Source organism: Pelmatolapia mariae, linkage group LG2 (genome assembly GCF_036321145.2).
Source record: "Pelmatolapia mariae isolate MD_Pm_ZW linkage group LG2, Pm_UMD_F_2, whole genome shotgun sequence".
Classification (NCBI taxonomy): domain Eukaryota; kingdom Metazoa; phylum Chordata; class Actinopteri; order Cichliformes; family Cichlidae; genus Pelmatolapia; species Pelmatolapia mariae.
This window is the reverse complement of record NC_086228.1, coordinates 4,039,377-4,065,608: the sequence shown is the minus strand read 5'-3', so window position 1 is coordinate 4,065,608 and position 26,232 is coordinate 4,039,377. Positions and strand designations below refer to the sequence as shown.

Here is a 26,232-nt window from a genome sequence, read left to right as displayed (position 1 = left end):
TGTATGTCTGCTTTCATAACGACCCTGCACACACTTTAAAACATAGTACTGGTAAAAAAAATATATATATATATATATATATATATATATATATCTGATTTCATGCTACTTAGTTCCTACATCAAGCCACCCTTCATTTATTTATATTTTCCTTCCCAGAAGCCAGACTTTCTTGATAGTTGTTTAAAATGGTCTTGAGCAATAAGTTCCCAAGGGTTTATGAAGGTCTTTCAAACATTTCCATGGGCACTGGCTGATTTTCACTTAGTCCAGTCCTTCTTCTTGACAATTTTCAAGAATTTTGTTTTTGTTTGTTTGTTTGTTAAGCCAATTAATACTATAAAATAGTCAAAGAACTCAAAGAATGAACTAGTGTTGTGTCTACATGGATTTGAACCCTCTGTTGATCCATCTACTGTTCACTGAAGCCTCATCAGAAATACTGTCAGTAGAAGGGTGGCTGTCAAGAAGCCATTCTTGAGGGAGGGAAAAAAGCTAACGTATGCCTTCTTACACAAGAACTGGACTGAAATAGGTGCTAACAGGTCTTATGGACTAATGAATCCTAATTTTTAATTTATTTATTCAAATCATAATTAATATGTACAAAGGAAATCAGAAGAGTGTCTACAGCCACTTTTAAAACACAGATCATGGTTCAATATTGTCAGATTGAGAGCAGCCTTATTTGTCAGCATGGCAATGATTCCAAACACACTCTCACTGCACTAAAAGCATAGCTGGATAGAAAAACACACAGTGGACCACTATCAGTCATGGATTGGCCTCCTCAGAGCCCAGATCTCAACATTATTCAAGTAGTGCAGGATCATCTTGAAAGAAATTGCGCAAAAGGTAGTCAACATCCAAACATCAGGTATAAATGCCTTTCAAGATGCCTGTAGAACTATTCCTGAAGACTACTAAAGGATATTACTATTAAGACAGTTCAGGCTGCATTGAAGCGTAAAGATGGTCAAACTAAATACTGACTCTCAAAAGTGTTAGAATTGTACAAACTCTGTTTTTGCCTTATAACCTGTATTTTCATGTGTATTTGCACGTTTCGATAAATCGCTGCACCTATTTTCATTTTGCTAGGAAAATATAAGATGGGTGAGTCAAGACTTTTGCAAAATGCTGTACATAATGAACACTTTTTGTATATTATATACAAAAAGTTATTCCATACTACTTCTCTAGGCGATTTTGCTTGCCCCGGGCTAAGATTTCTTAGGTTATGTAAAAACTGAAGGATAGAGTTAATTAGTTATCTTAAGTAACTAATTAACCTTTTTCAGCAAGATGGTGAAGATGTCTTTCCCCCCTTTTCGCACAAATCCCAGAAGGCAAATAAAACACTTTATGTAGGGAAACTATGAACTTCCTAGTCAGACTGGCACACTTTTTTCTGTCCATTACGGTAAAAATGGCAGCGCGCCGTGTGCTCTCCGCTCTAGAAATACGCAAAAATGGGGGTGTAACTGGGAACTGCAGAAAGTCAAAACAGACACGGGGCTGGACTGCCACTTCCAAAACGAAAAGGTGGCTCCAACGGAATCAGTCTCGACGGCTGAGAAGCCACAAATGCGCACAAGATATACACAGAACTTGCCGATAATGTGAGAGTGTAATGTTTAGCACCTTTTTTTTACAGCAGTGGTGAAATCCACGGAATGTTCCACACGGGAACAGCTGACCACAGGATGCCGCACTTAGCCTAACGAGATGTGAACGTTACAAGGGAAATATCAGTCATAACTAGATGGTTGCATATTAACAATCAGGTAACGACACATCTCCTCTTCTTATTGCTTTCAAATTTGAAGATTTGCGCTGCTTTTTTTAACGGGAGATGGTTAGACGGCTTATTAGGGCTGTCATCCTGCTCAACCTCCAGCCCCTCCTTGTTTTGCTGCTACCGAGTGCGATGTTGTAATGTTTACATTTAGTCTATGTTGCATACGGCTACTGCACTCTCCAGTCAGCTTTGCATTAGGTGCACCCTTCGAATGCATGCAAAATGTCAGAAATGCTCCAGTACTGTGCCTTGAAGCACCCAAAACGCCCTGTATTATTTATTAAGTCTTACAGGACAAATTGGGCCTAATAGGTAGCCTGTGAGCCCATTTAAGCTTGGTAATCTTAAAGTGCAGCATCACGTAAAATGTTTTGCAGCTGCATTCAGTGGCCAACAGAAACATAAAATCCCTTATTATGTCTGACTTGATCATGCAAGTGCAATATTACATAACCGGCTGGGTAGTCTACAGTAGGACATGGTGGCCTCCAATGAGAATCAAAACAGACTGTGTGCAACAGTGCTGTTGTTGAGTTCAAAAAGTGTGCTCTACAAACAAAAACAAAACCAAACCAAACCAAACAAAAAAACTATTAGTAGACTAAGTTTGATTGTAATTTGATTCTAAATATTCAAACATTTTTAAGTGAGGAAAAGTGAGAAAAGTGGAAAACTGACGTATGGAAATTAGTGTTTCCTACTACTTGAGTAAAATAAATAAATAAATAAAAATAAGAATAAAAGTCAGCAATACGAACTGACAAATAATAGCAGGTCGATGCAGGTACCGAATATTGCTGAATTATTGCGAATGCATTATTGAATGAGCAACATGTGGAGGTCGAGATGGGGTTGCTGTATTTACTGGTGGGTAGTTTAACAAATAGAAATGAATACATCATAGTTTTTAGTCAATCTATATGTGAAAATCTTTGAAAGTATAGTGTAAAACCTCAGAATTGCACTTAATTGTAACACTTAATTCAATGTTTCCGGTCATCTGCACTACTTTCCCTGCGACCCCTCCGGCAGCGTTTTGTTTATAAGCTACAAGTAAGAAGCGCAGCTGCTTGTTTTGATACATTGTAGCTAAGACTGTCTGGATGTCTGCCGTCTGTGTTTGTTGTATGCTGATTGGCCGCTCGGCGAAGGAGGCGTGGTTTCGCCATAACAATGCATTTCAAGGAACATACACGCGCCAAGGAATGTTTTCTGTCTTATGGTAGCTAACGTTGTCTTTGTTACACAATTAACGGTATTTCCTGCTCAGGTAAACGCTCCCGTTAACCGACGGGCCATTTTAGCGGCTTCTGGGGAGAGACGGACTCCTTATGCAGTTGTTAAAAGCGTGTGCTAGCTGGCTAACTTTAGCAAGCTAATAGCAGCTTCGTCGGGCTCAGTGTCAAAAAAGCTGTCGGACAGAGAAGATTGAAAGTCCGTTAACGTTGGGTTTTGTATTTTTGCCGATGGTGGTGGTCGTTTAGAGGCAGTTACATGCAAGGATAACTTGATGGGACACGACATTTCGAAGGCTGAAACACCTGACATCTCCCTTTCTCGTCGAACAAGCAGACTAGCTAAAAAAAGTAAGATATGGGCAGTGTGTTGTGACCAAACTCATTGCTGAATAATACTTGTATCTGTCTGTGGTGTAGAATTGTTATGTGGGTTTAGATGTGCAGTTGTAATAATATCTATCCAAATCTTGTAATAGCATGCTAGCTAACAACCGTTATTTGCAGCAGCTGCTGTATTGGACAAAGCGTTAGCCTAGCTCGTCTAAAGTTAGCTGTTCTCCTTCAGCAGGGGACATCTGATTTGCCCTGGTTATAAGGAACTGGTGGATGCCCCGATATCATTGTTTTTCATTTTGCAGCAATGCGTGTAGGGCTTTTACCTAATGTCGTTGTGAAATTATGTTGTGGTGCAGTGGCCTCACAAGCTGCACAGTAGCGAGCTTACTCGCTTACCTACCACATCTTTTGTTGTTGCTTTGTCTTATGAGCACATGGCTTTCCATGTTTTTGTTCATGCACGCTGCAGCGACCCCTGTTTATCAGCACCCACAATGTAATCGCATCAATTACACCGCCGCTTGCACATTCCTTAGCTGTTGATATTGCAATATTGTAGTTTAAACTCAAGTCATGTCCACGTATAATACAGACAATGCAGTAAAGTCGAAATAAAGTAGTGTATATTATCGACCTGGCTTTTTAAACAATTTATTATTCGTGGCAGTACCGCTGGATGTAATTATGCAGTTCCTGTTAGTCCAGTTAGGCACCTGTAACTAGCAACATGATGTGTTTATTACATTTTCACATCTTGGAGTAGACAACAGTAAGTGAATCGGACAGGAGGCCTCTCAGAGAAGAGGTGTAGTTTAGAATTTACTATTTTATACATTTTTTTTTTTAGCTCAATTGATATTTATTCGAAAATGTATAAATTAGTTATAGAAATGGTCAGTTTTAGTGTACAGCCTGGTAGCAAATTAAGGGGGGGGGGGGGGGGGGGTGACGGACCTTGAGCCTTACTTTAAATTAAGGGGATCTGAGCATTCTGATGCTATGATTTTTTTTCTTTGGCTCTGCTTGTTCAAGTGAACAAGCTTCCAAGTGGAAGGTAGGGCTGCTGAAAATCAATATAAAGTTGTCCAGAATAATATCCTTTATTCTGGGATGAAACCTTTTTGATCAGATGGCAGTGCCTGTGAAAGCATAGGACAGTGCTAGGTATTTTTTAAAAAGTGGCTAACAATCCAAGTTTAAAGTCATACATTGATGTGATTAAGTTGGAAATTAATGAGGAAAAATAATTGTGTGTGTGTGTGTGTGTGTGTGTTTGGGAACCACACCACTTCACTTTGGAAAGCTGGATCAATCTCTCTCACAACAGACACTAGTAGATGACTAAATCAAATTAGAGCTGCATTTGCTCTCTGATTTGACAGGCAATTTTACCAAGAATCACCGTATTATCTGAAACATCCAGGCTGCTGTGAATTGGGCCTATATAGAAGAGGACAACTGATTTATTTAGCATCAAGAATGACTGTGTAGGAAAGTGTCAGTGAAATTGATGATTACTTTTGCACCTCTTCACACAACACTGTGTGTGTGTTACATTTGCTATTAACTAGTGGAATCTGTTGTGTAGGTTTATCTGGCCTTGCAAAATAAAGATGAATTTTCTTGACAAAAAGAGGGTAAAATACTTTTTGTGGCTTATATCTTATTTTATTAAATCTGAAAGTGAGCTTTTTTTCTCAGAATATCAACCATGTGTTTATGTTTTGTTATTGCCCACCCCCAACGACTGTAATATAAATGTGTTGTACCCCTCTAGAGTTTTTTGTTTCCTTACCACAAAAAAGATCATCAGATCTGTTATAAAATTATCTTTTTAAATTTACTCATTTCAATTTGCATTTTTGTTTATCGAATGGCTATGAAAGCAATCAAAATGCATAAAACTCAGTTAATTAAGGTAACAGAGACTTGTTGCCTTAGTTGTATGAGGACCAATCTTTCTTATCTACCAAAGGCCCATTTTGAGTCTGGAAAAGCACTGTTCTGTTGTGCTGCCAGCCTGACAATGGCCACATCCAATAGGCACAAGGATCACTGAATGGTTTGAGTATGAAAATGATATGACTCATAAGCTTTGGCCTTTGCAAACACTAGAGCTCGACACAGTGAATGCGTGTTACACAGCTCTCTCACTAAAATCATCAAAACACCAGATGAGGGAAAATCTTTTGGAGGAATGGTTTTCCATTAATCTATTTGTTTCAGGGACTTGTAGAATGGTCACCAAAGGTGCACGTGTTGGCCCAACACCCTGCTATGTTAGTTTTCCCTTTAAATTTAGCACTTAAATAAAGGGAGCTGCGGTGAATGTACTTTAGCTCATTTTTCATAAATTCTGAGTCCTGAATGAGGTCATTAACACAAAGCAGTGAGATGTGGGCCTAGGAACAAATAAATCCTCTTGTGCCTTAGTAAAACATGAAGTTACAGACACTTTCTAAAGTCGCATATCTTGTTATGCTACTTGTATTATGAAATTTACAGGGTAGTTCATAAAAATGCTCTTGTTTCATATTTAATCTAACCAAAACAGTGTGCAGATAGTGTCAGTGATCCTGTTATCAGCCTTCTTTTTTTAATCCAATTTGTGTTAAGATCCTGGAAATCTTTGTGAATCTTACATAGAGGGTCCTAAAAAGGTTAATATGCGTTTTATTTTCTACCCATAAACTTCACTTATCGTTGGTGCATGCTCAGTTAATAGACACAGCAATAAGCACTGCAGCATAATCATGATTTTTAATGTGTCAGTTGGCATTTTTGTTGTTGTTGTTGGGTTTTTTTGCAGGGTTAAGACAATCAGAGGCAACATACAAGTGCCTCCACTGTACGATTTCCTTTCCCAGAGCGTGACTCGTCTGCACGACGTCACCAATGCGACCATGGGAAATAGCAGTAAATAGGCTGCCACCAACAGCCCCCTTAAACCCGAGGAGGTTCCTTGGAGAGCCCTGCAACGCCCCAGTGCACCTCAGGAGAAGGTAAACTCTCAGCCCTGTCTTTCCTTCCGGGATTGTTGTTTTGAGTTATTTTGAAGTGTAGTTTTGCATCAAGCATGTCAAATGGTTTCTAGAACAATTTCAGACCATATACCTTCATACAATGTACTCAATATTTGTACCAATCACTTGTTGTTGTTTTGTTTTTTCCTTATATGGACATATAGCCCACCAATAAGACGCCAGTGGGGGAGACGAGACAGACCTGTACTGCACACTTCGCCGGTCCAGGATGAGAACTTCCATCATCTGCTTTTCTCCCAACACCACCAACAGGTTCCTTTAGATGAGTCCAGACAGTACAGCCACACCAGCACAGCACCACGCATGCTTCACCCTGCTGCTCACCTGCCCCAGCAGAGCCCCATCATGGTGGATCTACATGACCAGGTAACAGTGAGAGTAACATGTTTCTACCATTTGTTAAATGTGTTAAGCTGTGCTATCTAACCGAATGTATTCACAGTAATATATTATTTTAAGTCTGTTGTGGATTAATGTGTAATAAATGTTTTTTAACAGACAGACATCTGTTTTTTTGCCTCATCTTGCCCCCTTACTTTGTTCCCTTAAAAGATGCACCAGGGATCGGTTCCTATATCATACACTGTTACGACGGTGACGACCCATGGATTTCCCATGCACACCGGGCAGCCCCTTCCAGGGTGCAACACTCAGCAGCTCCCAGCATGCTCGGTAATGTTCAGCGGACAGCTCTCTCTGCTCTGCTGCCTTCCTCCTCCTGTGAGTTTGAAAAGGAAGAGCCCAAATGTCAGTGGCATCCATGTAGCACGCCATAACAGCCATGCAATCTGTCACTGTTCATGATTAGCAAACAAGCTTCTTGGATTTGTAATTTAGCGTTCATGTTAGCATAAAAATGAGTCAGGCAGCCTGAAATAAGATTTTTGGCATATTTAAGTATTTTTTTTGTTTGTTTGTTTTTTAACTGTTATTAAGTAGACTGGTGTTGTGTTAGTAATGTCAGTGGTGTGGCTTTATGCAGCACATTGCTTCTATTCACTACATGCTTTCATTATAGCTGCATTATTGTGAATATAAGGAGCAAATTTGCTTTGGTTAAGTGGAGGCTTATTCAAAATACAGGGTTTGATTCTAAATTGACTTAAATGTTTGTTCTTGTGGTGTTTTCTCTCCTCAGCTCATACAGGCATGTACCATGCAGCATATACCGGTGTCTTATCAAGCCTTCCCACCCCTGATCTCCAGCGAACATTTTGCATTGCACCCAACCCCATCTGTACCACCCCACCAGCCACCGCACCTTACTCCTTTGAGCCAGTTTGTCCCTTTACAGCCTCAGCACCCACGCATGGTGAGTACTGCACTGTATATATTTGTTCTATAATAAAAATGTAGAAAAAGAGAGAATATTGTTGCTTGTTGGTCAGTCTGCATGTTTGACCCGATGCGGACCTTTTCTGTCTCCTGGCAGCCTCTACAGAGGGTAGACAATGAAGTTGACCTAAGAGGGGACCAGCACCCATTAGGCACCTTCTCCTACCCTCCCTCTCATCACCCACCAGCGCTGCCTCCTTCTTTGCCCCTTCAGTATCTTCCTCAAGAGCCTCTGCATCAGGAGCTTCCCTTTGGAGTGGTAAGACAGCCTGTGACTCACACAGTTAAACAGATTAACAGCTGGAGCTCTGTTTTTCAGGGAACTAACATTAATGTTAGCTTTACTGCTGCAAAAAGTTGGATGAGTCCTTCCAATGTCCCACAGTTACATTCTCTTGATTGAACGTTATGTACTTTTTGACTTTACCGGCTATATTTATATTTATAAGTCAAGATAAAGTCAGTAGTTGGTAAATGTGTGTATTCTAATTGAGTTATAACAAACTTGTCTGTTTAGAAAAACTTTTTTTCCACTTTGAAAATGTGAATCCACTGAAAGATCTCCCAGTTTTTGGCATGCCCCAATGGTTTCGGTTGAGCAGAGAGCATGGAAAGCGTCTGAGAAATCCACACACCAGTGTGCTCTAATCTGAGTAGGCGCATACACACTGATGCATTTAAGTATGCCAGAAGCTTTACAGAAAATTAAGATTTTTGAGGTGTGAAATTGAAGTTAGAAATCTCAATCTAAAGTAGTAATACTTATTCTGGTTACAATGTGTTCATGTATATATGAAAAAACAGATACATTGTGTTCATATTTACAGAGTAAGAGTCTGAACTGAAACAATCCTTTTTGAGTTTTTGAAATACTGAACACATTTTTGCACACAATTTTAAATTGTATTTTCTTGTTTCTCCTCCTCCTACTGTGCAATGTCTTGAGTCAACTCTCAGGAGCCAGACTTTCTGTAGGTTTTTCAAAGCTGCTCCTTTTTCACTCGTTTTCAGTCCATTCCTTGTACCTGACCATTTTCAGATGAGTTTGTTTTTTGACCTATGAAACATTAAAGCATAAGGAAAATACCTAACTCAATACACATAATAGAAAACTTGACAAAGAACCAATTTTAAATTTTATCTTTAGCTATTTTGTTACTAGCAGCCTGTCGCAGAATGAAAACACAGTTTGACAGGCATAAAATAGCACTTGTGCCAACAAGATGCAAAGAGCTATTAGTTGAACTTTTGGCATTTCTTGACATGTTGTCCAGTGTGTCCTTAAAAATTAAGGGCAATTGGAGGACAAAAAAAGTGTCACGCCTAAAAAAACTATCTGCAGCAGATGAACAGTGTCTGAAAGTTGTGTCCTTAAGAAATAGGGAAAAGCAAAGAACAGACACCTGAGAGACGCATCTGGCCCTTCAGTTGATCCATCTACATAAGCGTCATCAGAAGTGGTGTCAGTGGAAGGATGGCTGTCAAGAAGCCATTCTTAAGGAAGCAAAATGGGGAGAAAAAACAGAGGTATGCCAAATTACACAAGAACTGGACTGAAAATCAGTGGCAACAGGTCTTATGGAGTGATGAACCCAAATTTGAAAGATTTGGTATAATACGTACAGAGGAGGTCAGGAGAGTAGCAGTACAGTGAGTGTCTACATCAATCTGTAGAACACAGTGGAAGCCCTGTTGTGATTTGGGGCAGCATTTGAGCCTGTGATGTTGGTAATCTTGTTAACTGATGGAATTATGAACAGAGAAAAGTACTGTCAGATATTAACTCACCATATACACTGTAACTACAAACAAATATTGACTTTCAAGCCTGTTAGAATTGTACAAACTGTTTTGTTTTTTTTTTCAGCATATGTTTGCGCATTTTAATAAATCACTGCATCTATTTCCCATTTTCCTAGTGAAATATAAAGAAATGGGGTGTAGCTCAAGCATTTTGCACTGTACAGTAATTCATGTGATTCACGTTTGCGACTGGTATGAGAATAATTTCTCTGAATAATCAGCAGTTTTAGGCACATTACTTGCAAATTTTAATAATTGGCTCCCTATTTATTTGACACAGAAAATGTAATATTATTACTGTGCTTAAAAGTAGCTGGTCACATTCTGTTCCAGCTGTTTCAAATGTTGCTTTACATCAACTTCAAAGCATGAAAATTAATTTCCGTAAAATATTAATACTGAATTTACTGTCATTTGAAGGTAAAATGGAAGAAAAGGTACAACTTTAAACACTGAATTGTTTGACACTGTGTCTTTCTGCAGCCATATCCACACATGCTGCCCCGGCGAATGAGTGGACAGAGATACCGGTTGCAGCAGCCTCTCCCCCCACCACCTCCTCCCCCATCTTACTACCCAGGCTTCCTCCCTTACTTCCTGTGAGTATCTGCAGGAAAAGCACATCTCTTGATGAAATATAGCAGTTTTAATCATATACTTTTTTCAATAAAAATTGCCTGATTACACTGATTTTAGTGCATGGGCTTGATGATTGACTGCAGGGGTTAAAGGGGACATGAAATGCTACACATATAAAGGAGCCCTGCTCTCAAAAACTAACATAGATGCAACTCTGTGAAGCTGGATTTCAGAAACAAGTGCTTGAAGTTATAAAAACATGTTTAGCGCCATCTTCTGTCAGTACGGAGTGTGACGTCATGTGGTTGGTTGGTTGTGGCTAATAGACTTACATTCGTTTATATTAGCTAACTAGTGACAGATTTGATAACTCAGAGGAAACTAGCGACACTAAAAATAAAAGTCAGCTGGCTCTGGCTGCAACAATGTGTTTTATGTTGAGAAACTGAGGATATACTGTCCATGTTCACCCACTTACTCTTTAGCTGTAAGTGGCTCTACATTGTTTGGCTAGCTGCACTCAAACGGGAATATGTTTAGTGTTTCATATCCTTTTTAAATTTATGCGGATATTGATGATGATAATGACTTTTGAATCTCTGCTGTCTAAAAATAAATGGTTCAACGTAGCTGCCACTCAGTGCTAGTATTTGCACGGCATCTGCTGCCTTTTGTCAAGGAGAAATGATGTGTTTGGGTTCAGTTCTCTCTTACACCTGTTGTCTCCGTGTCTTTGCATGCTCAGGTCAATGCTTCCTGTGCCTCCAACAGCAGTGGGCCCAGCCATCAGTTTAGACCTGGATGTGGATGATGTGGAGATGGAGAACTATGAAGTTAGTTAATGAAGTTGTTAATCGCTGTCACATGTAAACTTGTTTCCACGCTGAATTGACGGTACATACCAAAGGGTTGCAGTAATACAAATGCATCATAGCGCTCATTGTTCTTGAATTCTGACTTCATGTACAAGTGCTGAAAAACACCTATAAAATACAATTCTCATTTCTATATGTGGATCAAAAACCTAGAAGGAACACCAAAAACATCAACATAATTTCCCTCTCTCTCTTTCTTCTTAGGCATTACTGAATCTGGCAGAGAGGTTGGGTGAAGCAAAACCACGAGGACTCACAAAAGCAGATATAGAGCAACTTCCGTCCTATAGATTCAACTCAGAGAATCATCTATCTGAACAAACGCTGTAAGATCATCTCTCACTTTTCAGTAGGATTCAGTAAGTGTAGATTGGCTTAATGATACTAACCAGTCCCCTCCATCCCTTCAGGTGTGTTGTGTGCTTTAGTGACTTTGAGTGTAGGCAGCTACTTCGGGTATTACCGTGTAACCACGAATTCCACGCCAAGTGTGTGGACAAGTGGTTAAAGGTAAGTGGATGTCTGCTTAAACCTTTAAAAAGCATATTTTTAGCAATTTGTTTAGAAGACTTTGTCTTTACACTGAGTGTTGTTTGGCTTTCAGACCAATCGCACTTGTCCTATTTGCCGAGCCGATGCCTCGGACGTACACCGGGAGGTGGAGTGAGAACTGTCTCTGAGTGCTGAACTGGAAAGCTGCACACACCAGAGTCTGCCCCAAAGCTGGGGACACCTGCCACCTGCCCTGCGTCCTCCAGTAATTATAGCTTACCAACCCACTACTCCTGCCCCTTCCTAAATAAAAAGCAATCCAGGATTGTTTCTGGAGCCTGTTGTACCTCTGCTGTGCTTCATCACCCGAGTCACATGAAACCCACTGCCTATCGCAGCCTATAGCCAGAGTTCTGGGATCGCCAGCCAGTTCTTTCTCTGCCCCCTCGTTGCAGATTCCAAAGATTTTTCCCTACAATGCATTATTTGCTGCTTTTGTTTACAGGGTTTCTTTTAAATTTGGTGGATTTGGTTGGGGCGTTTGTGAAAAGTGGGGGTCCTGCTTTGGAAGAGGTGAGTCGGAAGCCTGGATAATGATGGCTGGACACCTTGTGCAATTAGCAGAAAAATAATAGGAGTACTTCAACATGGGTATCTGTGTTTGGAGGCAACACCTAACCATCATAGATGCATGTTTGTGTAGGTGTTGGGCAAAGTGACTTGTTAATAATGTATGTTCTGCAATAATGTATTGATCCTTTTAACGGTTTTATCCATTATTTGTTTTTAGGGTTGTTTTTTTGTTTGTTTGTTTTTATTTTAGTTCTTTTGCCGATGCTATTGTGAAAGTGTGACTTGCTGTGGTTCAGTGCAGATTCTGTTAAGCCTGAGGTTTATGGACTGCAACCATGGGGTATCCTCTACCCCAGATAATCCACTCTGGAACACGGATCTGTACAAAAAGCAGTCGTAGATTAATGGACTGCGTCTTTTCGAGGTCATCCGGCATAACTGCACAAGTGCTTCATCCACCCTCCACGTCAGCATTGTTCCTCTGGCAAAGTGTGTACGCGTGTGTGCATATTGTGCGTGTATGTTTGTCCTGTTCACAGAGCCAATGCATTGTGTAACCACTGGATACAGGGCAGCATGCTAGGATTTGCATGAACTGTTGATTCAGACTAGCAATATTTTAATCAAGCATTGCCACCAAAATTATCAAATTTTAAAGAAATAGAAGAGACAAAGAAGCATACTAAATGAATTGCTTGCTTGTTCAGAAAGCGCCATGAGAGAAGACTTAGCATGTGATTACACCATGACTGTGTATTTAATGTATGGGAGCACTCTTCTGAGGGGTATGCTGATGCCATAGTGCTCTGGAGGCCTGTGCAGAAAGCAATATGTGCAGTGAGTGGCGAGTTTTAAATGAACATTTTTCTTCCCCTTTTAGGAAGACTGGGCTTTTTATTTCATTGTTTGTGAGCCAAATCCTATATACATATATAGCCTACTGTTGAAGATTTCAGATCTGCCTTTTTATGACCTTGACAAGCACAAACCTGTTACTAATCCTGAAAATACTATGTCATTTCCACTTGTTTTGAAAGTATGCTGTTTTATTTCCTTTTTTTAAGGTTTATTTATTGGTTTTATGTTCTAGAGAAAATGCATTGAAGGAAACAGTTAGAGCACTAACAATGTTTGTGTAAGTGTTATAATCTGGTAACTCGGTCAGGTCATTGTCTTAGGCCATGGTAATGGTGTTGTAAAAGAGCAACTGTATGTATAGCTTCAGTGTGAATGCTTTTAGATAAACGTTTGAAGACAGAAGAATGTTGACAAAACCTTGTAGAAGTCACTGATGACACTCCACCAGCTCTACAGTGATCAGAGCGAGCTTCAAGTGACACAGAGCTGGAGTGTTCAGTAGTGTAGAAACACTGTTTGACTTCTAGTTCCCTGCTTGCGTTGATGCTAAAAAAAGAAAACAGGATCTATTAGGGGTGGGAGGGAAAAGAGCAACAAATGAACTTTTGCTTTTAATTCTCTCTTGCCTCCTAACTGCCCCACTAAGCACTAACAGGCGGTTGTAACCTTTGCTTTTATGTGTAAAGGGATCTTGCCTTTTTTTTCCTTTTTAATTTTGTTTCTTACGTGAATGTGAGTCGTTGATGTGTGCCACCTTCAAGAGAAAAAAAGCCATTTAATGAGTTAAACCCACAGCTTTGAGAATTAACCTATGTGTACATATCTATTCGCTGGCATATATTGTAAGTTTAAAAAAAATCACTCAGGGCCTCTCGGTATATAAAAATAAAGGAGAACAGTCCATTTCAGATGGAAAGGATGCCATGAAAAGGGTATATCTGAATTTAGTTTGGTCATTTTCCTCAGACCATAAATAATTTAATGTAATCAATTATAATATTCAGTTTTGTCTGAAATAGTAGATATTACATCATTTAAAGACAGGCATGCAAGAAAAAAAGATCAGTAAATATGTTAATAATATTCACTGAAAAGAGGCAATGTACACTGCAACTCATTTACAAGTGTATTATTCAAACCTGTTTGACTTTTGTTCTTGTACTCAAACCATATGTTCAGACATAGCGGTTGTGATCCCATTTCTAAACGTGCCACAGTGCACACTATCCTACCTAATTCACTCCCAGATCTATTTCAGAGGTGTTTTGCATGACTTTAAAAAAAAAAAAAAAAACAAGAAGAAGAAGGAAAAAAAGTAAAAACAAGTGTTATAGTGGAGGATCTCTCAAAATCTGGTGGGGACCTATTTAATGGTGCACAATATGCATGCTTGTCAACCAGATCCCAACTGATTTTTAGCTCTAGTTGGCTTCGGGTTCTGGGGGTTTGGATCTTAACGCTCAGCTGATAACTGCCATGCATTGTACTGCACACATTTGTAATAGAACTGAATGACTACAAGATTTTATTGCGCTAACTTCATTTTATAGAAAAGAAGAAGAAAAAAAAAAGACTGGTCTTGAATCCAGAAATTCTTACATACATTGTGTTACTGTTCTTGCCCTGACGACTGAAAATTACATGCTCTGAAACTACTGTAGTTTATCAAAAGCCATAGTGAAAAGGTGCTAGATGTTCTGCTTTTAGGTATGAAAACTCACTTGCGTGAATGCAATAGTTTGTCATGGATCCCATGTATTCTTAAAGCATGTTATACCAATACCCCTAAACAATGTAAGTGAAAACCAATATAGTTTAAGGGATTTAAAAAAAAGAAAAAAGGAAAAAAAGAAAGTGTTGTCATACTTATTTCAGTGTAGTACTGTACCTGCCTATCAGGCTCTTGCTCTCAGTGTATCAATATCTTAAAAATATATTGTTCACATATAGATTACCTTAATTCATGTTAATGTTAGCACTGTTCTTTTTGGAGTAAATATTTAATTGACAATATCCAGTTACCCTATTAATTAAAAAGAACCTCCCATTAAGGCCTAGGTAATGAAGTAATTTTAACGACAATTGAGAATAGAGTCTTGTAGTCTTTCTGTTAAGAGTTATTGAATAATCTCACAGCTTGTGTGGTGGAAAACTGTGTTCCAATAAGCAGCTAAAATTTATTTAGGATTTGTGATCGATTGCTCCGTAGACACCATTTATTGTTTACCAATGATTTTTTTCTTTTTTTGCTGTGGTGGGATAGTGGTTTACTGTTCTTACTCTCCTTGGCCTCTAGGGGCCCTCGCCTGAACACCAGACTACCCACCCACCAACAGAGCCAGGGGCATGTGTTCTGTGTTAGGCAGATATTTTGCTTTGGTACTTGCACATTTACAGTTACCTCATTTTTTCCATGTTTGTATTGGGGCGGGTGGGAGGGGGAGAAAACAACTAATATATATTATATATAGGAAATGGTTCTTATTAATGTTATAATTTTTCATTCCATTGGAATCATATTGTTTGTAGCATTTAACATAACTAGTTAGTGTATTATATATATACATCTGTATACTGTTTGAAATTTTTAAGATTTGTACTTTTTTTAAATGAAAGTTGCTAGTTATGCTTTACCAAGTAGTGCAATCATATTTTTTTTTAATTGTTGTGGCTGATTTGAGAGGGTTGTTCACTAATAAATGTATGATGTATACCAATATCACAACTGTCATCTGACTCGCTATTCAAGGTTGGGGGGGATATATGGCTCATTGTACTTTAAATCATCATCAGGTCATTCTAAAAAAAAAAAAAAAAAAAAAGACGAAGAAGAGAGAAATAAGATCTCATCACTGCATGCAAGGGTTGTTCATTCTCAATAAACCCACGTTTTTAAAATGTTTTTAATTTATAGTTGGAAAATTACATCTTTACATGAGCCCATTTAGATGTTACAGGCGAACAGGCATCTATGAGTAACCACAGGCACACTATGAGCAGACTCGCACTATACTAGATAAAGCCACATGTAAAAGCTGTGGCTTCTTGTTAAATAATGTATCTTTGAACTTCATGAGCTTGCGGCAGTCTGCTTTACATAGTAACCAATCTGCATTTGGTCATTTCATGACACAAAGGAGTCAAACAAAACATATGGTAAATTTAGGGATTTTAAATAGCTAACTTATGTACAGGTCATGGCTCATTTATAACAGGGTTCCCATTTATCCTCAAAGTCCAAAGCCACTAACCTGCTCCCTGAAGTAGGTACATTTGTTCTTCAAACCACATGGATTAACAATCACAGCGGTAACAAACCCAACTCAGACCGATTTTGTTGTGCTCATTAGTCAGTGTGAGGGAAACATAAACTCAAGGCGAAAGGATGTTGAATGGGGACAAGGATCAAACATCAAAACTTTGACCAAAATTACAAAAAAAGTAGTTAGCTAAGGAAACACACCATCATAGAAATCTCCATTCTGCATCCTCAATGTAACTATTAACACATTCTGGTGGGTCAAATGCCCACAAAAGAACGACTCTGGGTTATGATTCTGGTGTTGCACAAAGCTATTGTGCTGTTTCAGAACATTTCAGTAGATGATTAATCTGGTGCTGCAGCAAATACTGGTGTGAAAGAACACGAATTAACCGGGGGCAAGTACAAGTGATGGAAATCAAACTCTGTCCACACATAGATGAGTTCAAGGAAGGACTTCAAGAAATATTTATTTGATAAAATTCAAGACTTTCCAGGCTATTGGGAACCCTGTAAACACAACCAAACAAGGACTAGAGATGTAGGGTGGTTTAATTTTTTTTCCAGGTTAGGGTTTTATCTCAATGATCCCTTATGCATAATGGCCATTGAACAAAATAAGAAAAAAGAAAAAAAAAGGATGGGTTGGTGTCAGAGGAAAATGTTTCCTCGCTGTAGAAGAGGTATGTTATCTATTAATCGTCCGTAAGGTCCTGAACAAAAAGCACCTCGGAGCGGCTGAGTCCTGCCTCTTTCAGCGTGGGTGGGTTGGGCTGCTCTTCAGTGGGAAGGCAGGGCAAGACTCGGCGAGGGAAGTTTGTAACTATCTGAAACTTCTCTGGAGTTTCTTTCAAAGAGAATAGGAAATCGTGTATTACCTGTGAAAGAAAAATAACAAAATGACGCTTTTCATAATGAAACAAGAGAAGAAACTTTTTTCTAATAACATGAAATTATATAAAAATGAATTTGTTGACATCTGAATCAAGACTGCAATTAGATGAGAAAACCAAATAAGGAAGCTAAACCATGTGGCTACACAACATCATTTACTAGAAACCTGACACTTTGCCAAAACAATTATTAAAAGTAGATAAATTAAGCAAGGGCAAATGGGAGTGTACAACCGAGTGATGCTCACCGTCAGAGACTGACCAAACAGGAATCGCCTCTCTACTCGTGTATCGTTGGGCAGCTTGAACACTATTTTGACACTTTCAGGATCATCTGCAGGAGGCTCTGGAGGAAGACATTCCGACTTCCTCTCCTTCTCCTCTTCAAGTGTCTGGAAAAGTGACAACATTAATCAGAAACTCAGAATGCAAACACGAGAAAAATTTCTTATTTCCATAAACGCAAAACAGGACTCACTTGTCGTCTCCGCTCTTCAGCAAGAGCACTCTGTCGGACCTTCTCCTCCTCTTGCCTCTTCTGCTCCTGCTCCTCTCTTTTCTTTCGTTCCTTCTCCTGGTCGGCACGGAGTGAAGCCAGATAGGCCTCATCCTGCTGCTGCCTTAGCACTTGGGTCTGGTTCCTCTCCTCGCTGAAACAAAAAGGTGACGTCTTTATCCGACACGAAGTGTGGCATTAAGCAGTGAATGATATATTATTGTTTTTGTGTATATCCGCAAATGCCGGCCATGTCTATATCTCTGACTACCACATCTACATCTACACATCACTGTCCATGCCATAATAAGCTGTGGTCATTAAATCAGCCTTGTGTCCTGTCCTTGCACTTCAATTAAATTAAACAATATGGGCCTCCTACCAAAACAAACATGGGTGTTTTTCAGAAATTGAACTTTTCCATTTTCATTCATCTACTAACAAAACTGACCTTTGGAAATCCTTCTAAGGCAAAAATATGTGCCTTACACTTCTCTGTGTTAACATTATATTTTAGGGTTATATCACCTCCTACTGGTTGGGCATGCTCTGAACAACATCTAAGTTGTGTTTTTGGATTCTCATGTGCACACTTATTTCAGAAAGGGGAAACAGTTTAAAAAAAAATAATATTAGTGTATGTGTGGACTAGGTCTAAGGCAGAAGTACTTCATACACCAGTGACTGACAGCTGGCAAATAACCAATCAGCACTCAAAAGGCGAGCCCACAGGGCTTCGATTAGCTTTTACGATGAGCTTAACTAGTTGCCTGTTATCTTTTTTCACAAACATCACAATGGTCAGTTTTGCTTTCAGTAATCAGGGAAAGAAAGTGATGAAATAATTTGTGATGGTTACACTTCAATCAAAACTATCACACAATTAAAGTTAAACATAAACAGAGAACAGAGAGCAGTTTTGCTCACGGGGTGAATGGATGACCATATGTCACAAGGCTGAATACAGCGGCTTAGGTTTTAGTCCAACCCAGAGCCCTTTACTCTCTCTCTCTCATTTCCTGTCTACTCTCCACTACTACACTGTCTAATGAAGGCAAAGACCCCAAAAAATAATGGGGTTTTTTAAGTTTCAAGAAGATCTTTTAAAGTCATGCAAGTCAGTGTTAGTTAATCAATTTTCTGTACCGTTCAAGGCGCTCTGACATTAGATATGTTTGGTTAGCATCCATGATGAACGTCAGCTGGTTGATAAGGTCCTCTGGCTGAATGAGACCCTCGAGCCTGCCGACCACTGTCATCTTGCGATCCTTCAGCATTATCATGGCCAGGAATGGGTAGGTGTTCTCTCGCAACGCTTGGGACACTTAAAAAGAAATTACACTGTCAAATCTCCTGTAATAACAGTGACACTACATTTTAATTAAAAGTCAGTTCACACCAAGCACAAATGGACAAACAAATCCTACCTCGTCGAACATGTGGCAGCTTACAGGCAAATCATTTCTGTTCAAATTAGGTTTTAAACCCTCCACAGCCAGCTCAAAGCAATAAAAGGGATTTTGTTGCTTCTCAAAGCATCAAAAATGACATTACAGACTCAGCATGTGACCGTTTCTAGAAACAATGTCCCCATTAATGATGATAAACCACATAACTGCCTCCTGTCTGTCTGATACATTTATGCTTTTCAGACCAAAATTCCATTAAACTTGGATTAGGGTAAGAACAGTCTTAAAGGGGAACACAAACTTGTGCAAAACCCAAACTATCTGCATGTCTGAAAGCCACGAGTGGCTTGTTATGATTTGCTATATGCTCTACCCACCTATAAAACATCCATGTGCAATAAAACCACACATGGATGTTTTATAGATGGGTAGAAAACCCTGCCAATGAATAAATTCAAACTGAGCGTGTTTTTATTACAACTAGACCGCCTCCACACAACAAAGATGGTGCTCTCTTTTCTTATCATTCTTTAAGTCAAAGACAAGGAGGGCACTTCCTCACTTCAACCTGTTTTATACTTTTTTTCCATTTATCACAGCAACTCAGTAATAAGCAACAAACATGCATACCTCTGTAGCCCTCAGGCTTGCTTGTTGAACATGCCCAAAAGAGCATTCGTGTGTTGAGGAAGGTAATGACCTCTTCAGTACATAATGTGGAGCTGGAATGTGACAAATCAGGACCATAAAAACATTTTTTCATGTGTATATGCTTAGAACAAATAAATTGTTAATTAATTGTTAATAAAGAAAGGATGTGTCTTCACATCATGCAGCAAAAAGCAAGCAGATGTACCTGTACACTAGCAACTGTACAACACATGCATCAGGCAGTATGGGACCTATAGTGGCTACAGGTGATGTGGGCATAAAAAAAAAAAAAAAAAAAAAACATACCGGCAAAACTCGTCAGTGTCTTGATGATCGTCTCCGTGAAGGTACACTAATAGGTAGCGGAGCTCCCTTTTGGCATCGTTCAGTGCCTACAAGTATCACAATAAGCAAAGGCGGTTTTATCTTTTTTGGCTGTCTTAACATCACTTCAGAAACGAAAATATACTTTTATCATTAATATCCATGTTCTCACCTGGCTGTACGTTCCCTGGTAAAAGACAGGGTGTGCCTGCCCATACTTCTCCTCAAAACTATGAATGAAAGACACAACGTCTCCAACGGGGTCTGTCACACGACCACGAGGATCAGGCCTGATGAACCGCAGGGCGAGCCTTGGAACAAAAAACATTTTATATAATAGTTGCAATCAGGAATTTTGCTTTATGCAGCAACTGTGAGTTAAAAACCTAAAGGCTCTAATTACCTGAATATGTCCAGAAGTGTGTAATATGTAAATCTGAATGGTAGCATTATCAAATAGTAACTCCATCCTAGTAACCCCTGAAAAGAAACACCAGTGCAATCCATCACACCTTAAACATTTCCAAAATGAGAGATTCTCTATCTTTTTAACTATAAAACACAACTAAAAACTACAAAATCACTTAGACTGAACATTTGTTCAAAGACACTTAAAGGTTACACACGTATTATTACACACAGCATATAAGTAGCACTATTTCCAAGAGAAACAGGTGAGGCATGTGCAAGAGTTCCAAAGAATCTAGTATGCCATTTTTGTATAGTGAAACAATAGACATACGAGTCTCCAGACCTACCCTGGGTTGTGGCCTTGACACGATGTAACTATATACTCTATGATCTGCTGTATTGACCTGAAGTGGTCTGGATGGTGGAGGGTTAAACACACTGGGCACTCCTTCCTGCTCGTTAAGCCTGTCTTGTACTGCAGCCTGAAATAAACAAATGTTTAAGCCAATTGTTCTTATTTCAGTAGTCATATGTATATTAAGTCAATAGAAAATCATTAAAAAGCATGTCTCCTGTACCTCTATGTTCCAATTGTGCTGCTCTAATGTTCGACGACATTGGTCCATTGATTCCAAACCGGTTAAATCCTATTAAAAAACAACAACAAACAAACAAACAAAAAAACCCCGAAAGATTAAAAAGACCGTAGGTGGACTATAAAAGAAGAAAATTGTCGTCTCTAAGCTTTGGATTGTCTGTCACAAATTCTTCATTAAGAATGAGCAACAATGACACAATAATAGCCTGAATCACTTATCTTATTTAGTGTCCTTTATCGGGGTTTGGGGAGGAATCTGACCTCGAAAACAAGATAAATCATCCAGAGAACAAAGCACGATGGTATGCAATGTTAATTCAAGTGGTTCCAATAGTTAGCTTACCAACGGCCAAAGAAAGCTAGAGCAGGCTACAAATGGAGATGGAGCAATATCGCATGTATTGGGTTTATTATCATATAATGACAGAGTGACTTCGCGTAGCTACAACTATTGTGTGGCTCAGAAACTTCAGTGACAGCTGTGCTAATGTTAACTCAGCAAGTGTTATGTAGGGAGCGTCAATGAAAAGCTAGCCTCAGCCCAAGTTGACGTTGAGTCAAAAATGGCATTAAACACCAGGTAATGGTGGAACTGACTGACCTAGCTGGAGTGTTTATACCCGCGTGAGAGCCGCGCGACAAACATATAAACGTTTAAAGTCTGCTAACTTGTTAGCCAGCCTAGCTAGTGTTCGCTAGCTTCGCTAACGTTAGCTCTGACTCAAGTTGACGGGTGAGGGCTGGGGGTAACGTTATCGAAGTTGACTGTGCAAAAAAGCGTTGAAACATGCGGGCCCCACTACGTTCACACCCTGTTACTATCGACGACAGAGCATCGCCACGCGAGGTCTCAAACGGACACGAGTTGAGGCGGATTATCAGCTGTCTACCTGAAATTGGAGGAGTTTTTCAGTCTGCGCCTGGGATAATTCTGGCTCCTCTGGCGCCGCCATCTTACCTCGCCAATCATCTAGCAAGGCCTAACAACGTCAACTGTCTTTTCCTGATTCCAGCCGCGCAGGTGCGAGCTGCGCGGGCTGCTGCCGCCTAGCGGTTTGGATGTATTTGAGCCCCTCATTATGGCACCCATGAAAGTTTTTGTTTTCCATTAAAAGGAAAAGCAAAAAACCAATCAAAAGTACAAAAATGTTCATTTATTCAAGCTTTATTCCATTTATTTGTTTATAAAATACTAAAATTCACTGACTCCTTCATCAACATACACCACTGATGTGCAGTACAGTAATAACTCAGCCAATTCTATATGCAGTAATGCACAATAACAAGTCAGATGGTCGCTCTTCTCCTTAGTCTGGAGGATGCCAGATCCATGTTTTCCAAAAGAAACTTGAAATTTCAATTCATCACAGAACAGCTTTCTGCTTTGCCATTTAAAATGTAATTTGGCACAATGAAGAAGGTGCTGTCTCCGGATCATGTTCACATATGGTTCTTCTTTGAATGATTGAGCTTCATTTGTGCATGGCACAGTGAACTGTGTTCAGAGACAGTGATTTCTGAAAGTGTTCTTGAGGTCATGCAGTGATTTCCATCTAATGATCATTCTTGTTTATAATGTAGCGTCGATGCAGAGCTTAAAGATAATGGCTATCCCATACTGATTTTCAACCTTGATCTTTGCACAGAGATTTTCCAGATTCTCTGATTTTTAAGACCTTAGTATGCATGGCAGATGATAAGATATTCAAAGTCTTTACAATTTTACAATGAGGAATTTTTTTGCTGAAACTGTTCAATGATTTGTAAAGTCTTTTGAAGATTGGTGAACCTCTGCCCCCCTTTCCTTCTGAAAAACCCAAGAAAATTTACAGCCTGTTTTGAGCCAAGAAACACACTGGACTGTATATCATATATTTACAGTCTGTTCACTTGAGATTTAGCATGCAGTCCAATTCTTGATGATAAGGTGGGAGTCTACCAGACTGTCCATCCATATACACTACTGATGTGCAGTACAGTAATAACTCTGCTTAAAGGGTTCATGTTTTAGCATGCATCTTTTATACATTTTTACACAATTCTGATGATTTCTAATTCATGTGACGTTCTCTATAATTAAAATGTTCTCTATAATGAAACTCTTCTTCAGGATACACAATAATAGAAACTCCTACATTATTCACACCCACTGAAGAATTTCCTTTTTTACTATGGTAATTTTATTTATGGAAGCGAAGAATTAAAAGACACCACGTTAAAGAAAAAAATCCCCATTTCTAAAAGATAATAAGGCATTAGATCTTTTTCAATAATGAGTCTAACTTCTAGCAGTCTTGTTATACCCTCTCAGTCATACCAGTAAACTTCTTTATTACATAAATGCATATCTTCTCCCTTAAGTTAAATTTTCAGTATGGCAAGCACATTTATCACAGACAAATCTGACAGAATTCTACATCAATGTTTTTTTTATTCTCATGTGTTTTGAAAAATATAAGAAAATCATCAGAAGTTTAACAATATAACACATTGGGGAATTTACATGTCTTGATTTCAAGTGTTGAACTGGCCCAAGTTACTTTTTCCCCTCTACCATAATGATGTGGTACCCAAATTTTGTCTTGACAGGAGGGTCTGTGTAGACTGGTTTATCCATGGAGCTGACAGGGAGGGCGAATGCTGCATCCTGGAAAGGTCCGACCATCGATCCTCGCGTCATCCACCCCAGATCACCCTGTCACAAACATAAAAGTCATGAAGAGATCTCATGATATGCATCTGGGGAAATGTGTAAATAAAGACCATGCTGATGCTGTACTGAAGAGGCAAACTGATATTTTGACAAACAAAAATAAACTTTTTTTTAAAAAAAAGGGGGTGTGAAGCAAATGCTTGTTTGCAGCAACTCTTCACATATTTCTGTGGTGACCTGAGTAATAGCCTAATCTGGACTGGAGTTTCCCAGCAGCTCAAAATACATCAGTGTAGATGTTGTGGTGGGATGGTCAGCCATTGAAACTCATTATCTGTGATGCTAAACATTACACATCCTATGAAACAGTCAGGTTTTCCCTCACAGGACTTTGTGACACACAGAAAGATAAACAGCAGTGTAATAAAGCAATCTGTAACCATTTCTATTAGTTTGGATTTTGTTTGCTCTAATATAATCCAAATGTCAATTATCAAATGGTTAAGAGAAAGGACTAAAATGGATAGATTTCTGCCAGAGCCAAGAAAAACTCTCAACAATGACCTCATCTAGGCCACGTACTGTGTAAAATGATAACTAAGGAATCATATGACAAATTTTCCATGGTTACGTTACTTCTGACTGGGATGATTTCAGTTAAACATTATAAACAAACTGAGAATGTCAATAAAGGGAAACTAACACCGCACATCTGATTATGAGTGCAAGCGCTTACTCCTTGTCTGGCTTTGTCTTCACTATACTGTGTAGCTACTTCACTGAAACGAACTCCAGCCTTCAGTTTCTCCATTGCTTCCATGCATTTTCCATGTTTTTCACACAGGATATGCCGGACCTGCAGAAAAAAAAACAAAAACAGATGATTCTGCTTGACTTGTGGGAGAGAAAAGTTGTCCCACTCTTGTCTGATATAGGATTCTAGCTGCCCGTTAGCCCTGAGTCTTTTTTATTTTTTATTTCACAATGTGTTAAATGTTTTGCAGTTTGCAGTAGTATGCAGTTTAGCATTCTCTTACAAGCCTTTCCCTCGAAAACACATTGTCTAGATGGAAGCACACTTTGGTCTAAAAACCTGTATATACCTTTCAGCATTGATGGTGCCTTTCCAGATGTGCGAGCTCCCAAGGAGTGCACTGTTGTACCCCCAAGCCATCAGAGAAGCTAGTGGACGAGTGATGATATAACAAGTTGGATGGTCGCTCTTTGTCTTTAGTTCAGCATCCATGTTCTCCCCCCCCCAAAAAAAATATTCATGTTCCTATTCGTCTCAACCCAGAATGGTTTTCCACTTTCTCTCGGTCCATTTTAAATGAGCGAGGGAGGTTCTGGATCATGTTCACATGACTTCTTCTTTGCATGACAGAGCTAGTGATTTCTGGTGGAGTTCCTGAGCCCATTCAGTCATTTCCATGACAGAATCAAGCCTTTTTTTTAACGTTATGCCCCCTGAGGGCTCGAAGATCGCAGCCCTTGTGCACAGAGATTTCTCCACATAAAAAGATTCAGATTTTGATATTATTGTTATTATTGATATTATTTGGTATTATTTGATATTATTGGTACTAATAATATCAAGTTTATGAAGTGCTTTTTCACAGAATATTTTTTTTAACAGAAAACCTTTTTTAAACAAAAAAGTTTAACAACAGTCTCTCTGAATGTACCCAAATAAGGCGGGAATGATATACTGTGCAAAGGATAATTATTAAAAAGACAAGAAAAGGCAACAATTGTTCAGACATTTCTGTTAAAGCAGAAAGGTTTGGATTATTCTATTATTAAAATAGCATCGTACGGGACACTGCACGCGGCATGGACTCGTTCATCTGTGCTCTCCTTTCAACTCCCCCAAAAGTCACATTTTTGTTGGGAAGGGAATGAAATCTGTCATTAATGTTGCAGTTTAGCTTTGTCTTCAATGTAACGTTACCTTGACAGCGGTCCCTCCCTTTGGGCCTTTTTCTTTCTTGTCGGTGTCTGCACTCCCTGAAGCAGCTCCTACATAGTGACAAGATGGGAGATGAACACACCACAGCACCCGTTAAACCCATTAAAACTGCACTGTAGTAGTAACCGTTGTGATAAAGGCGCTTCTGGAATCACATGGAAAAGTTGATAGCTGACTTTAATTATAGAATACATATACAGTTAGTAAGTTATAGGACACTAACCTTTACCACCCTTTCCCCCTTTTCCCTTTGGTGGCATTTCAGGCTAATGTGCACTTATAACTCAACAATAATCAATGAAAAATAACAGTTATAGATCAAACACTTGCTATGTTGTGATTAGCATGCGCATAAACCTGCGCAGAGAACCCAAACTCTTCTTCTTTCACCACTCGTTGGTAGATCAAAGATTCTTGACACAATATACCGCCATCTACTGTATAGAACCATAAACGCGGTTCATTCATGTAGATGGTTCTTCCTTTTCTTATGAGACAGTACCAATGACTGTTTTTTACAGTCATTGGACGGCACTCAATGTTATCCCCTTTGCTGGCAACATAAAGGCTCACGCATGCACTGCGAGCTTTAATATTTTGATTTATTAATAAATTCATATTGTCGAACCACA

The 26,232-nt window shown here is 39.2% G+C and overlaps 3 protein-coding genes across 7 annotated transcripts; 1 reads left to right on the top strand and 2 right to left on the bottom strand.

Annotated features, from left to right (window-relative positions):
* The first annotated feature begins 1,488 nt into the window (after positions 1-1,488).
* Positions 1,489-15,361, top strand: rnf44 (ring finger protein 44). 5 transcript variants are annotated; one of them, XM_063490741.1, is made up of 11 exons: positions 1,489-1,787; positions 6,243-6,377; positions 6,563-6,785; positions 6,972-7,139; positions 7,558-7,731; positions 7,852-8,013; positions 10,041-10,156; positions 10,882-10,969; positions 11,216-11,337; positions 11,422-11,521; positions 11,616-15,361. In XM_063490741.1, exons 2-11 carry the CDS (start codon positions 6,271-6,273, stop codon positions 11,676-11,678), a joined length of 1,323 nt encoding a protein of 440 aa, XP_063346811.1. In that variant the 5' UTR covers positions 1,489-1,787; positions 6,243-6,270; the 3' UTR covers positions 11,679-15,361. The 5 variants fall into 5 exon arrangements, with proteins under 5 accessions (XP_063346811.1, XP_063346797.1, XP_063346829.1 ...); XM_063490727.1 differs by having other exon boundaries at positions 6,185-6,377; XM_063490759.1 differs by having other exon boundaries at positions 1,490-1,787; positions 6,185-6,377; positions 6,972-7,091.
* A 458-nt stretch (positions 15,362-15,819) lies between these two features.
* Positions 15,820-21,970, bottom strand: faf2 (Fas associated factor family member 2). Its single transcript, XM_063490716.1, has 11 exons — positions 21,869-21,970; positions 20,959-21,027; positions 20,728-20,862; positions 20,373-20,449; positions 20,142-20,280; positions 19,952-20,037; positions 19,625-19,716; positions 18,732-18,909; positions 17,568-17,739; positions 17,338-17,481; positions 15,820-17,074 (listed from the first exon to the last, which is right to left on the bottom strand). Exons 1-11 carry the CDS (start codon positions 21,929-21,931, stop codon positions 16,892-16,894), a joined length of 1,338 nt encoding a protein of 445 aa, XP_063346786.1. The 5' UTR covers positions 21,932-21,970; the 3' UTR covers positions 15,820-16,891.
* Positions 21,971-23,389: 1,419 nt separating this feature from the next.
* pin4 (protein (peptidylprolyl cis/trans isomerase) NIMA-interacting, 4 (parvulin)) lies at positions 23,390-25,976 on the bottom strand. The gene is made up of 4 exons (XM_063484227.1): positions 25,824-25,976; positions 25,583-25,650; positions 24,368-24,487; positions 23,390-23,673 (listed from the first exon to the last, which is right to left on the bottom strand). Exons 1-4 carry the CDS (start codon positions 25,858-25,860, stop codon positions 23,515-23,517), a joined length of 384 nt encoding a protein of 127 aa, XP_063340297.1. The 5' UTR covers positions 25,861-25,976; the 3' UTR covers positions 23,390-23,514.
* Between the last annotated feature and the right edge of the window lie 256 nt (positions 25,977-26,232).